Here is a 15,601-nt window from a genome sequence, read left to right as displayed (position 1 = left end):
AAAAATATTAAAAAATATGAAATGGTCAAGTATAGATGAAAAATTATTCAGTTTTTTATTTACAAAATTTTCATGAAATTTCATTCATAAACATTGCGTTTGTATAACTGCTTTTTGTAATTTAAATTAATAATTCAGGTTTCTTTTTAAATAGGAAACTTTTATTTTTAAATACTCTTATAATAATACTAAAGAAGAAGCATAACGTCTTAGAATTACAGTATACTTTCAATGTCTTTTATGATGCCATCAGCTACTAATAGGAAGTGTCTGTAAACTTTGAAAGCATTGAATTGCAAATGTTAACCTAAGTTTCAAGTTTCCTATACTTATACGATCAGCGATTTATGAGATATAGTTTATAACACAAGACCGATATCGAGACAGGTATAACTAAAACCATTCTTGGCTTGTCACCAAGTAGTAATTGCGGTAATGTTTGTTGTTCTACCACAAATGAATATCAAGAAAAGAAACAATAGATGCATAAATTGCACGAACACTCGTAATATTCGAATAATATTCATATCGGTATAAAACATTACTGATTGTAGCTAATAATAAACAATTAATATTGTAGTACCGTTAAAATTCGGTTGAACTTTTCTCTTACTTTCCAATAGGAAACATGCATTATACACGATACACAATCGGTTTAACGGTCATAAATTTATATATTGATACATACACCAGAAATTAATTAAGAAACAACGGATATACACGTTAAAAAGAAAGATCTGTGATATTTTCGTACAAGTCTTCTCTGACAACATTTATTTGTCGATGGAACACACATGGGTAAATATTAAGTTGATCGGAAAGTTCTAATATCAATTTTAGAACATCTACAATTCTTTTCGAAATTTTCACAAATCACAGATAGTTCGTGTATTTCTTAACGAGTCGTTTCTTTTGAAATTTCTTCAGTCATTTCTTGTAATCAGTAAACATGTCAAATGGAAATTGTAAAACATGCAAATAGAAAAATAGTTGTATTCCACCATGACAATAGTCATATATCTACGCATCGTTAACACATTCAGTCCTAATGATGTCGTGACATCTTAATATCAAAGGCACGATTTACAGAGAATATAAAATTGTTTGTTTGAACCACAACCCAACAAACAAATTTAATGAAATGTCCATGTAATTTGTACAATGAAATTTTAAACCAGTATGCAGTCTTAAACTTGCTATTGCTTTTTAATTTTTTCAAATAATATGAACTTTTCTTCCTTGGAAGACTATTCATGGTCTACTATGGGTGCTAGACATTGTTCAAAACTTCATTTGAAAACACACAATCTGGAATAGATCTATGCTATCAGAATCTAAGATTCGTCTCATAAGAGATAGATTTACAACCTTCGGGAAAAAAGTATTAACACGCGCAGGACCATTGCGGTTTTAATGACGGTGACCAAAACCATGGATTATATCCTGCTTTAGAAATACATTTCGACATAATGTATAAAACATATTAACATTACATGAAACATGTTTTTGTTTACAACTTGGCGTTTCAAGTTGATCTCCCAAATCGAGATCAGATTTCATGTTCTGTCACTTGAGTGATTTTGCAACCGCTTTCGAATCTCGCTAATGCTACTTAAGCAACGTCTGGTCCTGAACGTGTTAATTTACAAGTTCGCCTTATCGCGGCTGAGCTCCAGCTGCCAATTCGGGATTGAATGTGCTAAGAACTTGATAAAAGTTGACTAAACTGAACTGGGATATTCTATCAGGAATGAGTATTGAAGTAGGAATAAAATACTTGAAAACTCAGATAAATAAATTGCAGATCCAAAAAGTCGCATTAAATCTGATGTTTATTTGCGTCTTCAAGTAAAGTATTACTTGTTCATACTCCAATACATAACCTCCATTGGACGATTCAGACTTCACACTCTACACTGATTTAAATAAGCAATGCTTAATAATTAAGCACTGAAAGAATATTGTAATACACAAGTTGCCAAATAGATGATGGAAGGTGACAATAATAATGATAATATTAAATAAAAGATTAAAAAATGTATTCTAAAACAGCTAACTTGTTTTCATTTAAAAAAAAGAACTTTCCGATCAACTTAACAATGAATACAAAGCGTATCTCTAAATTACAATAAAAATTGATATGCATTCTTTGCAACTAATTACTTAACCGCGATATTTTAACGTAAATTACATTTGAGAACTAATATATCCATAAGAAAAAGTGTCGTTGGCAACTTAGAAAGAATAATCATTCAGTGAAGTTGTATACACTACACAGGAATGTCTGAGAGCATTTCTTGCGACAGCGCATATTACAGTCACGATAGGATAGTTTAAAAGTCGAGATGACTTCATAATAGAAAAACGTTGCATAGTAAAAGGTATTCGTATGCTAAGATCCTCACCGCCTCGAAACTTCCTCTATCGCTCTATCATAGAAACAGATAAACGAAACGCATTCGATTTACTTTGAGCAATACTTCTTGCAATAAAATAGATCTGTTGCTTTGGAGAACGAACACTAATCAAGAATAAAAAAGAAAGATGGTTCTTGGAATAATCGTTGAAAAAACGATAACTCGCACTCGCACGCGCTCATTCACTCGCATGCAACCACACTCTTCCATACAAACAGAATCGAATGCCATCGCGTGTCCGCACACATGCATCAGTCATACATAGCAATTGTTCTCTGAAGGCGCTACCTATGAAAATATTTCTATCAATAATTCTCGTAACACGATGATTTCCACGCAGACAGTGGTCAATGTCCTCCTCCATTAATTCCCAGAAGGAGGTCAACTAAAGGCAATGAACCTGCCTTCCAACGATGAACCTCAGCGAATCAGTCCAGCCTTTCTAACAAAAATTCTTTTATAAAAACGTATGAATCTAAGCTGCAGGCGACTGCCTATCGCCCATCTTTTTAGTGAGTTCCTGTAGGAAGTCCCTGTAGATCAATGAATCCATGTTGGATGACAGAACGTAGAGGAGCCACCAATCGCCGAGATCAATCTTTCTGCTGATACTGTAGCAAGTTTCTATAGACAATAGCCGGGAAGAAAGATGTAGCAATCTCGGCCTTACTGCTGGAGCAAAAATGATGGCGGCTCTGTACACCATCAGACCCAGCAACAAGACGGATAAAATGGTGAACCAAAACCAGATGAAGATGTATGTCTTCTCGTTGACGATATTCAGTGGAAGAATGCAGAGGGAATCGTGTTGCTGTATCGTTCCCGAAGCACCATACTTGTAGAAGAGACATTTTGTGACGCGAGGAAACACATAAACCATGGGGTCCACACGCTCCTCCTGCGGTACATCCGAAAATTGCAGCACACGCAGCCCGTAGCTAAGGAACTCTCCGTCGAAAAACCGATTCATCAGGTACAATTGCATGAAAATATTCACCAGGCAAAGGGCTTCGCAGATGAAGTATCGGTACACGTACATGTTGTGAGTCTGAAAGAACAAACGATCGGTGAATTGGCATAAATTGGATTCAACGAGGTTAAATTGGATCTAACCGAATCGTCTCAACCGTTCTTTCTTATTCTTTCGTTCTTTCCCCTAGCTAAGATTTCTCTATATGATACATACAACAATTGACGGATCTATGTGAACGATCTTAACACATAAGTAGTCATTGCATTAGAACTCGAGAATTCCTGCATTGTGTGGATAGTTCCTTGTAAGAAATATCATCTCTGAAGTTGAGTCTACATCGTTTCTAAGTTAGACTAGATCAGGTTAAAATAGATTTCACTTTACCCGATTTAAAATGAGTTCTTTAAATTTGATTAGGTTTAGGTTAGCTATGAGTTCAATTGTTAATCGAGATACTCTCAACATTATGCATCATTCTATTATTTTCTATTACTTAGTTATACTACTTTAGTTCTATTACGGAAATACAGGAAGTCTATAAACTATGCAGTATCTAGGTGACTAGATATGATGAGTCGGTTGAAACGAAGCGGCGACTATGATTTTGCAAAATTAAATTTAATATCAAGTAAAACGTAATTGAATCATGATACTCACCCTGATGTGATTCAACAGATAGTCCATTAATACGGACTTCTTTTTCTGAATGTTTTCTTCTTTATCCAGGCCGTGATTCATGCCCATGACCAATGCACTAATCAAACCGCCCTCCCACATGTTCCAAAGCCATTGTGGTACATAGCACAGCAATGCCTGTTGAATGTGACACACATACGTGTTTAATTTAACCATGGAAAGTTCAACAAAGATGAGAACATACAATAACTATAACAGGGACATTTAGCACTAGACACACTACATGAATATACCAAGTGCCTAGTAACTGAAATAGATCACTCTATGAATATGAAAAGAATGTGCAATATGCTTCAGTCACATAATTTGTGACATCATCAAATAAATTTCAATTCTGATATTTTAAATAGAGTTGTGCATTCTTGTCTTTTCTACAAGAGTATTCCATGGACAACTAACTATGAATATTTCTGTATGTTAATGAAATTTAAAATAAAGGGCACAAAGTCATGTTCGATGAATAGATTTTTCTGCTGAATTCATTTAGTCAATCAATCTTCTGTTTATTTTTTTATTTAGATTATTGCTATCCAATTGCACCATCAACACTAAAACTACCCTTGTATTTTTAGAACATAGTACTTCCAAAGTAAATTAAAATTTACATCTATTTGTATTTAAAATTATATTAAAAAGTTTACATTTTACTATAAATTTGTAACCATTTTTTTTTAATGAAATTTTGTAGAATATTATTCCATTTCTGTTAAAGTATATAACGTATTACTAAACATGTAGTTGTCTCTTTTTTTTGCAATGCAAAGTTTCTATTTCAGTATAGGTTCATGTTACAATCTAACATCAAAACTTTTTATACGCGTTCAAGTACACTCAGTCGCCATTTGTAATCAATTCCTTTTCCAAATACATCTGGTCGTCATTTACAATGAATCCTTTCTAACCATATCAGCAATCATAACGCATGCTGTTACCAACAGCCCTTCATTCAGGATCAAATAGATCGAAAACGAGCACCGAAGCAATTTCTCGAACAGAAACAGAAGGAAAAGGCGAATTCAGATAATCAGCAACGTGAAACGCTGAATCTTTCGCGCTCGTGCATTCGCGCGAACCACAGTTTCGGATATCCAATACGGAAAGTCGAGAACAGTCAGAGGTAACAAAAACCTAAACCAAAAGTGCAGCTGTCTCGGGCTTATCTATCGCGCGTACAAGATTACCGATAAACGAGCCTTTACCTGGAAGAATAATACGAAGCACACCCACTGGTAGTAAGTATAGTATTTCCTGGCGTCCACGTCGCCGAAGTCGTTCGACACTCCTGGATGCGCCACTTCGAGACCGACCTGATAACAAACAGACTCGTCAACAATAGGATAATGTGCAGGTGTACTCGATTAAATTTATATATCTATATCGCTATATCGTGTATTTATCGTCCACTTCCCGTACTTATTTATAAACGGTTCGTGCATTCAGACGATGCAGTCATTTTTTACCGCCGTTTAATCGTTCAGAATGTCTCAGGTTACTCGCACGATTTGGCGGGAAATTGGTTATCTAAAATACATGCATAATTTTTCTTCGATTTCAGATTTAATTTTCGTTGAAAAATTAGTACTGGTTGTATCAAATTCAAAAGTTAATACAATGAGAAATATAACAAAGAAATTTTAGTAAATTTTTTTTATTATATTTAATTTATTCAGTTTTGATTTGATTTTCGTACTTATGTAAAATATTAAAAATTGTTAGTATACAAATTTTGTTTTGATGCAAAGTAAAATATCCAGCAATACAAAGCAGGTAAATGAATATTTATCGATTGCAAACTACTGACGATTCTTTTTTTTAAGTTCTCTTTATTTCTAAAACTGTAAAGTAAATTATCTTCCTTTTTTTAGATTAACTCACATAATACCTCTTTTATAGTTTTTTAGTTTAGGGGAATTTAAAATGGCGTCCTTGTGCTATAATTAAAAGGGTATTGCAGCTTCAAATGCTTTACCCACACTGTACATGGTAAATGCAATTACGCCCATTTTGGTTGAGTTGACTGTTTGGAATTCCATTAGTGCTTAGTTATATTTACGTTAGCTCTTTTAAAAAATGTTCACAATGAATGTTTACGATGCAACCCTCTGAATTCTGAATAAGTAGGTAAAGAATTTATTTATTAAAAAATTTAACCATATACAATACAATAGTGAGAGGAATTACACCAAACGACCAGAAAAAGACTTCAGATAACCTTGGTAACCCGAGGCTATTTCGTCGTTTTATGCTTTCTTATTACTTGCTGTCAATCATGTCTTATACTATCATTATAAAATACTTATCACGGTCGAGTAACAGTCTCATTATTATCAAAGACAAATTTTAAATAAACAGAACTTATTTATATGCGTAATTCTTATCAGACATAATTTTATTGAGATTCTAGTTCTAACCGTTCGTAACCAATTTGGATCGTAGATGGTAAAACTTATTTTCCTCCGTATTATTTATTTTGTAATAAAAAATTGTTAATTTAAGACTTTTCAGACTTTTCCAGATATTTTGAAAAGTAGCGTAGTGATTCAAGAACAATCCAGTTTATTAAAGCATAAAAAGATATGTTTATCGGGAAAGGATTAAATTCAGTAAAATAAATGTGATTGCGTATATTACAAATTTAAATTCGGTCGACTGTAAAAGAAATACGTATTACGTCTTACGATTTAAATTAGTACATATGATAAATAATTATAGAAATAATAAATGTATTTAAAAAATATGGAAACACGTCGCTAATAATACATGCTTTCTTAAAAACCGAGTAAAAAAATTCTCACGTAAAAAATTGCATTGTAAAACAGAAATTAGCAAGAAGTTAAAACTTATTTAAAAAAGCGTGAAAATGCTGATTATTCGGCATAAACTTTTTATATAATTATCAGTGAACTGCAGAGCATGTCATAATCTGTTTCATGGATGAGCTTCTCGAAGCTAGAGACAGGTGGTTCGAAGGACGAGCTTGGTGACCAAGCGTAGATCCAAGTTCAAAATCTAGGGGCACAATCGGTAGACGCGATTACCCACCTGCCGATTAAATGCATCCGGCATAGTAAACGTAGACGTTATCCAGCAGTAAGTGTTGACAGGGTGAGTTGGTAAACCTTGAACGATACAGGAGATCGGATTACCAACGTATTGGGTGGCCGTGATCACCATCGAACACGTGAAAAGTAGCACCGTCGTAAAGTGGTTGTGCAACCGGAACACCATCGAATCCGTCGTGATCTCCTGCCATTTCAGGAACGTGCCAAGACCCCCTAGTAGTTTATACATGATTGTGTTTTTCTTCGATGATCGTTGTTTACAATCAAGTTTTCCCCAGCTTCACACGACGACAATCCACGTGGCGAAATTTGTCACGAAGAAAATCGTATCAACTGGAACTTTCGCGGGCCCTCATTTACCGCGGCTCCGCTCGAAAAGCGGTAAAACGAAACGAAACGAAACGAAACAGACACACGACGACCGTACGGCTGTGTCCACGCGGCGTGCCTCCCTCTTTTCCTTTTCTCCTGTTTCTCCTTCTCCTTCTCCTTTGGCGTCCTTCTTCCTTTGCTTCCGCCCTACTCCTCCTCCAGTCGCTGTTTCTTATTCTTTTTTCGGGGTGAAGAGAGCGCGCCGCGATTGGTCACCGAACCGCGTTAAACGAGATCGCGAACGGTTCGCCTTCTACGCTTTTCTGCACGGCTGTCCACACCGCCAGGAGTTTCAACTCTGTTACGATGCGACGACGAAACACACGTGTCCTTTTACCATCTTTCGCCGATCGATTGATTGTACGCGCGACTACGTTCAGTCGAATCTCGATAAACAAACGCGCGACGCAGATCGAACGTACATGGAACGAGGAGGGGGAGACGTTTTCTCGATGTTCAAAAAATCGCGCGTTCTCTGCTTCGTTGTCGAAGACACGAAGCTCACTGTCAATCCTGTTATTCCCTCTATCGGCCGAAGGATTTCACCGGAGAAACACAGCCTGACACAAAATTGTGCAACAGCCGGACCGAACTCTCTTGGCGTTTAGGGCTCCCCCTTTCTCCTCCTCCTCCTCCTCCTACTCCTGCTTCTCCTTCTCTTTCTTCTGCTCTGCGCGGCACTTTTTCTCTCGATATCGTGCAGACAGATCGTACGAACGGGTTGCGAGCCAACACCGAATTGTGTCGGCATATACACGTATGTACGTAGCAGTCTTCAACGTCGACTGACGAGAGTAGTCAGTGGCTTGTTGTTCAACCGAGGGGTGAGAGGGAACCTCTTTCGATCTTGCTAGGGGGACTGCCGTAGTCGAAACGAGTAGGAGAGGGCCCAGCAGGTGGGGATCGTAACGGTGGGGGACCGACGGCTGTTCAACTCCCCCCCTTTGTGTATGCTGCGATACGCTCCATACCCTGTTTCCATAGTATGTGCTCCTGCAACGATAGTTAACGTTCTTCGTAGAATTTAGTTTCTTCTATATTCTTAATTGATTTATTTCTACAAATTCAATTACTCTTTTTACGTACTGCAGCATCTGCTGATTTTATTTGCTGTGTTTTTTCTGGGGAGAGACATTTTACACAACTAGAAAAAGATACACTTATTGTAGCAAACTGCAGACTATCTCTACGAGTTGAACTTAAGGGCGTTACACGCTGGCACGCTAGAAACGACTGCATTTTAGTTACAATGCTTATTCGTACTGATTTCATCTGTATAATACTGACTTTTAAGCGCTTGTGTCGATTAAAAAATTCTACATTATTTGTACACGTATTAAACATTGCATATATTTAATATTAAAATAAATAAATCAGTGAAATTATTTATTCTTAAATATTTTATTTTATATTATATTTTGTTCAATTTTTTTTTAATTTATGTTGATATCTAATCGGATAAAAAGTTAATGACTTTAACATTATTTATGAGTATTTCTTTGTTTATTTATTTACTATTGTAATTTATTTTCAACTGTGAAGTATATGCAGTGATTTAAGGTTAAATAATACATTGAAAGTGTTAATTTAAGGAAATTATTGTCTGATATCAATAAATGAACAATTATTTCTATGAATCATTTTCTAATTTTTTAATTTTAATAAATTGACGTTTTTCTTGTAAACTATACTAAAAATATACATAAAGATACCATTTTTTTATAAAAAGAAAAAAATGTTAATATTAAAAATAAAAGTTTTTTATAAAATATTTTTTATGTATTGAATTCATCGTGAAAATAAATAATCGTTCTACTTTAAATATTCCTACAATACATATCACAACGACGCAAATAAAATCTATACAAAAGTATATAGTTCTTTAAATATTTTTGTATTAAAATTTCCAATCAGTGCACGTCAACTTTTGCTAGGTATTATTGAATAAAATACTATTTTTTTTTTTTAATACAGCTTAAATTGTATGTATTAAATGTGCGATGAACTATGAATGTAAAACATTTGTACAATTACAAAATCAAAATAGAAGAATATATATTGTACAGAGTCTTCATCGAGCCGAACCTGTATTTGTGCATAATACTTTTGTCCAATACTGTACATTCTTAAGATGCTTGGAATAAAGTAAATAATGTCGTAGACTTCGATATTTTTATCAACGTTTATATTGTTTTGAAGTTTGAGGTTAAACAAATAATAAATCAGTGTATTTCTGGACATAGAAATATATATAAATATTATTGTAATATTTTTAAAAATATAAAATATTTTAATAATATATATGTATAAATACATTTTCGAAATGTATGTAACATATATTTTTATGTATTTTTTTTTCGATCTTATATTTTTGAGTAAATACCAAAATTATTGAAAAAAATAAGAAACATTGGAATGAGACTAAAGAGAGATATCGTTTTAAAGATTCGATTTCTATTTCATAGCACAACCGTAAGATTCACTGAAATATATGTACTTTTACTTATTCTTCTCGAAGAATGCTGGAAATAAGAACATTCGTATCGATGATTTAAAGCGCCTTGGGTCCGCCATTATCTTACTACCGTTATTCTGCTCACTTCTTTCTCCTTTCCTCTTCTGCTCAACCTCTCCATCATGCACCATATCGTAATGAAAGTAAATCGCTTTAATTCGATCGTTAAATTCAATTGAATGCTGAGGTCACTAAAAGAATCAAACACTGGAGCTGCCTTGTGGTCTCTCAATGAAAATATTGTTCTCAGAACTTTGATCTGACGAGTTCGAGTATCTGAATCTAAAAAAATACAGTTCATCGACGACTAAACTTTGTGCAGTTTTAACTTTGATCTCTAATGTAAATAGACCGAAGGAAACTAAAAATAAGCTTGTCAAACGACATTTATCGTACGTAAACGTAAAGAATTATCTGCTAGGCTCTAAAATATTTAATAAACTAAAAGATCTTCAGGTTCTTTTCTTCGGATAATATTTTTCAAGTCGAATCTGTGCAAAGAAGCTATAAGATGTTAAACGTTCAATATTTACGCTAATGTTCTTAACGTCGTTACAACATATTTGTAAATTAAAATTGTACTTTGTTACTCATCTCGTGAAAGTTCAAATTTTTTCTTGGAATATTTTCTGATTAGAAGCTAGACTATAAATGTAGGATAATGTTAAGTCATGCTATTTCTTCACACTTATCGTTACTACTCATACATGAAGAATAACTTTTTTTATACAAGGCGAATTAAAGATCAATCTTGAAAGCGTTACTAATAGAGTGAGAGCAAATGTCTAATAAATCCCAGTTTTATTGTGTAACAGTAGATGATGTATGTACAGGGTGACCCATTTTAATCTTCAAACGTTTATCTTTCAGACTATTCATTCAAAAAAGTATTTCAAATAAAACTTACTGTGTTTCGACAGAAATACATATTCTGTTTAGATGAAGAATGTTGAGGTGACGTATGTTTTTTTTTAACCCAACTTGATGTCTTTTTTTACATCGATAAATTCTTCAAAATATTCCAAATAAAGTATGAGGACACAGTATTGAAGAAATAAAAAATTCTTGAAATACTGCAAATTGTTACGTAAAATATCTCGAACTTTTAATCTTGTCGATGTCCTATTACTATTATATAAAATATTCCAGAAAATCGATCTACACACAAATATATAAATTTTGTTGAAAATAGAAATACAAATGCAGTTTCTTTCTATACAATTGTATATTCTTTTCGTTATATAAACTAATTTCTTTAGAAAAAAGTAAAAAAAGTAATGGGATATAACGTGAAAGAGATACTTTGAAAATATTTCATATTACTGTACGAAACGTCCTTCTTTTGAATTTAAAATATTCTATAAACACTTTATTTTTTTAATATTATACCTGAATATTCCCTCTTTTTTAATCTAATAATTTCCTTCTAAAATATCTTCTTTTTTGTATCTTTCGAGGTAGAGATAATTCAAACTAATTAAAAGTACCAGAAATATATGAACCAGTACACAGGATAACTATAAATTTTTATTGTTTGTTAAAAAATTGTGTAAATGCAAAGTTAAAATCAAAATATTGTTTTCAACTAATGTTAAAAAACATGTTAGTAATGTACAACGAAAATAATGAAAATATCAAACATACTTCTTTTTATTAATAAAATAAATAGATTATTTTTAATTTTGATGAACTAAGAATTTTTAAACGTAACAATATCATTCTTTTTCATCATTATTATCTTCCTAATGCAAATATTAAAGTACGCTCTTGAACGATCACCTTATTGGAATACGTTTTTATCATAAAATTTTGACATCAGAAAGATATGCATATCTTTTGCACGGAACTTTACCGGAATTAGTAGGAAAGAAAATATATTTTTAGACGTAACTTCCGAATAATTTGAAATTATCTGAATGCGACTTTCGAAGAACGTGTTATCAGCACAGTTGTACCGAATCGCGGCCTAATGACTAACACGTTCGTCAGATTTATTTGCACTTGATTTTTTCTTTGCTTAATATTAACGGTCTTATTGTTAGATGTAGAATTATTACAGCACCTACAACTGTGAAGACTTCCAATTTAATAGTAGTAGCACATTTTGTACGTAAATTTCTGTATTACCCTCTAGGGACAAAACATTTTCAAATTTCGCGCCATCTGAGCGCTCCATGTTTTTTATTCAACATAAAATAAATTGTATTTTTCATTTCAAAATATGCTGTTATAAAATTTGTAATATTTAAAATTAAATGAGAAATGTTTACAGTCAAGTTTGTAATTTTTACAATTACAATTTTTATTTTCACTAAAGTTATAAGCAGATGTAAAAATATACATACATATACAAATACATGTCTAACTATATATGTTTGAATATACATATATTTTTTCTATGTCGAAAAGCAATATGCAATTTGAATTTTTATTAAAATAAAAAGTATTTTGCTGTTTTTAATTTTTCATTGACTATATTTCATCCAAATCTATGTAAAATCAAATAGTTACAAGGTTCTATGCTTCTGTTTGCATTGTTCAAAAGTAAACTGAACTAAAAAGATAAGTACATATTTCTATTTCCACTGCTCTAAACCTGAAGCTGTGTAAACGAGGAGAGGTGTATTATGCTTATTGAATTTGGTTCAGTATTGTGTGCGATATGCTGGAAAAATATTATCCTTTGAAAACTGAAGATGAGTTTATTACAAAAAAGACTAATTGTAAGTTCGAAGTATTCATTACTGTTATATTTATTTGTTACAATTTTTATTACAGCGATTTTAGTTTTCTAAGCTTTTTCTTGCACAAATTAATAAGAATACTTCGAGTAATTGTAATTGGAGCATTTGTATCAGAACATTTTTGCATGCTCATGTCTTTCAAATTTAGTATTACAAAAGCATGATTTGATAAGGCTTATAATTAATATTAATTACATATTTTTTTATTTATTTATTTAATTTCGCACCCCCGTTGATGCATTAATGGCCACAATATTATACAATAGTAGTTTTTGTGATGTTTTTAGTAAGTTTTATTAATGTTTCATGTAGTAGTACTTGTATGCTGTGATGTTAATAAAGTTGTTCTTATTATTGTGGATTTAATACATTAAGTGTAAAAGATTGTTTGTATATCATTGTTTACTGATGAACAAAAATCTATATATATCATAGGCAATACTAAGATTTGCTCCATTTTTGCTTTTTATAAAAATATAATTCATATTTCGAGAGGGTTATCGTTTATGAATATTTAGTCCCAGCCTCCGTTTGTTTAGTCACATTGTCGGCCAATGACAAAAGTATAAATTCGTGTGCGAAACTTGTAGAGCAGGAACGCGCATGGAATTATGCAATCGATATCAGCAATTTCATGTTCCTCCTTTCACGTTCCAATCCTTCGTTTTGTCGTTTCACGAAGCAAGGCTTACTGCGTTTGAATACGTGACCAGATGCACGCAACTTGAAAGGACTGCGTTTCACCCCATGGAACGGAAATACCAGCATCCCTCGACCTCCACCATTTGTTCAGGATCATGTTGAACGCCAGTATATTAAGTTACTGCAGAAACAATAGGCATTTTACTATAGGATACGCAAGGGCACTACGTACTTTCAGTGTCAGGTTATTTTCTAGCAAATTGGTGTTGTTAGAGTTTGTACATCGCACTATGTCGATCATTATTTTCCTTTAATTATTTTTTTATTTTTGTCAAACGTAGTGTGGCTCCTCGGACAAGTTGATTTGAATTTTTTCGTTTGTCTATATCATGCAATGGACGCAAAGTTTAGTACTTAGCTTGAAATTTTGAGAATAGACTCGTGAGACTCCCTTTTGCTGTATAGATTTTAGCGGCAATCTGATTACAGCAACCTCATCAACGTCGATAGTCGTTAAATCGATAAAAAAACCGTGTTTTAGTATCGTTTTCTATCATTTTTGACACATAGAATTGAGTAGGACCATGTTAAAAGCTCTATAACTCGTTGTTAACGATAATACTTGGTTGTCATTAACGTCAGTCATCGTGAAATCAACAATAACCGTAATTGGTAATGTTTTCTATAGTTTCAGACACGTGTAATCGTTTAGAACGACTTTAAAATTTCTACATCTCTTCTGTATGTTTACAGTAGGTACTCTGAATTTTAAATACGCATTTGAATTTGCGTGAGGCACCTAGTCTATAGACGCACTTGTTACTAAACAGTTGGTATTAGTATAGACAAAGATGTACAATTGAAATGAATTCCACGGGCTTTTATTTGAAATTATTTCTAACAACAGATGTCAAAAGACACGTTTCAAATTTTAATTTAAAATTATTCTCGAAATTGAATCATTTCTTCATAATTGATGTTTTGACTTTTCATATGGTATACTTATTTCTATCATGAGATCTTTTGCCATCTTCAGGATTTGACAGTGGCTAATTTTAAACCATTTTACATATAAATATCAACTCCATTTTAGCATCATATCAATTATAATGAGATTAGAAAATCCCGATTTCAGTTGTAACGGAAAATACAGGAGTTGCGGCATAACTTTGATATTCATTTATTTCCCGTCATGTTGCATTTTAGTGTACATCGCTATATTTATATTTTGTAGATTGATGAATTAAGTTAGAATTTACAACCTAATTAAATAGTCTCTAATAAAAACACATCAATGTATCAATAAATATATTCCTCAAATTACCTACATTTAACTGATAATTGAAAACCCCAACGGTTTTGGTAATTATTTGCATTCAAACGAGAAGATGTCAAAAGACACCTTTTGGTCGAAATAGGTATAAACAGAATCATGGTAGAAATAGTGTCAAAACCAAAGATACTAATATTGTTATTAGAGTTAATATTGCACCTTGTCATTCTATCATCTGCACCTGTCATTTGAACAGTGATTACTTAGGCCTCTAAGATTTTCATTGCAAAATTATGTCTACAATTTTAAAACAAATTTTAACAAATTCAATAAAATTGATAGATTATTTAAAATCGACTGAAATTGGTAAACTATTTTGACTTAGAAACATTGAATTTTTATTGAAATTTGCAATTGCCATTTTCAATAAAGTAAAATTACGTATGTACTTATTTTTGTCCCAATAATAAAGGTATTAATCATAACGTTGAAATGTGCAATAATAATATGTATTCCACAGTGTAAAATAATAAACAGTTAGGAAAAGCAATGAAGAAATAAAATAATGATAATTCTTGAAATAACGAGTAATTATTTAATCATTATTAATGAAGTTATGTAATAGAAAGCCTTAAATGTCACGTATGTAAAATATAAAACCAATGTATTTAAAATACTCTGAATTCGAACGAACGTACGCGTTTTGCCTCGCAATATCTGTCTCTTCTCTGTTTTCCTCGTAGCACGGTAGATTTCGTCCAATATGTCCGGGTGAAATCGGTTATTATACTGATAGGATAATTAATTCCATGATATATTACACCAGATAAATGAGTTGCTGATTTATTTTATTCCGCGCTGACTCGTAACATAGTTGGTTTCAACTTGTTCCTTACTGAAGCGTTTC

At 32.6% G+C, this 15,601-nt stretch overlaps 1 protein-coding gene and 1 long non-coding RNA gene across 2 annotated transcripts; both read right to left on the bottom strand.

Annotated features, from left to right (window-relative positions):
* Positions 1-139: 139 nt before the first annotated feature.
* ogre (optic ganglion reduced) lies at positions 140-8,371 on the bottom strand. The gene is made up of 4 exons (XM_003703016.3): positions 7,129-8,371; positions 5,286-5,393; positions 4,048-4,203; positions 140-3,465 (listed from the first exon to the last, which is right to left on the bottom strand). The coding sequence occupies exons 1-4, from the start codon at positions 7,375-7,377 to the stop codon at positions 2,893-2,895; spliced, it is 1,086 nt and encodes a 361-aa protein (XP_003703064.1). The 5' UTR covers positions 7,378-8,371; the 3' UTR covers positions 140-2,892.
* A 4,399-nt stretch (positions 8,372-12,770) lies between these two features.
* LOC143264453 (uncharacterized) lies at positions 12,771-15,600 on the bottom strand. The gene is made up of 2 exons (XR_013038173.1): positions 15,393-15,600; positions 12,771-13,602 (listed from the first exon to the last, which is right to left on the bottom strand). It is a non-coding gene; the product is annotated as an uncharacterized LOC143264453 (long non-coding RNA).
* Between the last annotated feature and the right edge of the window lies 1 nt (position 15,601).

This window comes from Megachile rotundata, chromosome 5 (genome assembly GCF_050947335.1).
Source record: "Megachile rotundata isolate GNS110a chromosome 5, iyMegRotu1, whole genome shotgun sequence".
NCBI lineage: Eukaryota > Metazoa > Arthropoda > Insecta > Hymenoptera > Megachilidae > Megachile > Megachile rotundata.
Note: the sequence above shows the minus strand (reverse complement) of the source record. Positions and strands in the feature narration are given on the sequence as shown.

Excerpts from the sequence above, each read along its gene's own strand:
- ogre (XM_003703016.3), bottom strand. The coding sequence starts at position 7,377 with ATGTATAAACTACTAGGGGGTCTTGGCACGTTCCTGAAATGGCAGGAG. Across the intron at positions 5,394-7,128 it reads CGGATGCATTTAATCGGCAG|GTCGGTCTCGAAGTGGCGCA; the intron begins GTGGGTAATCGC and ends GTTTGTTATCAG. Across the intron at positions 4,204-5,285 it reads GCTTCGTATTATTCTTCCAG|GCATTGCTGTGCTATGTACC; the intron begins GTAAAGGCTCGT and ends CACATTCAACAG.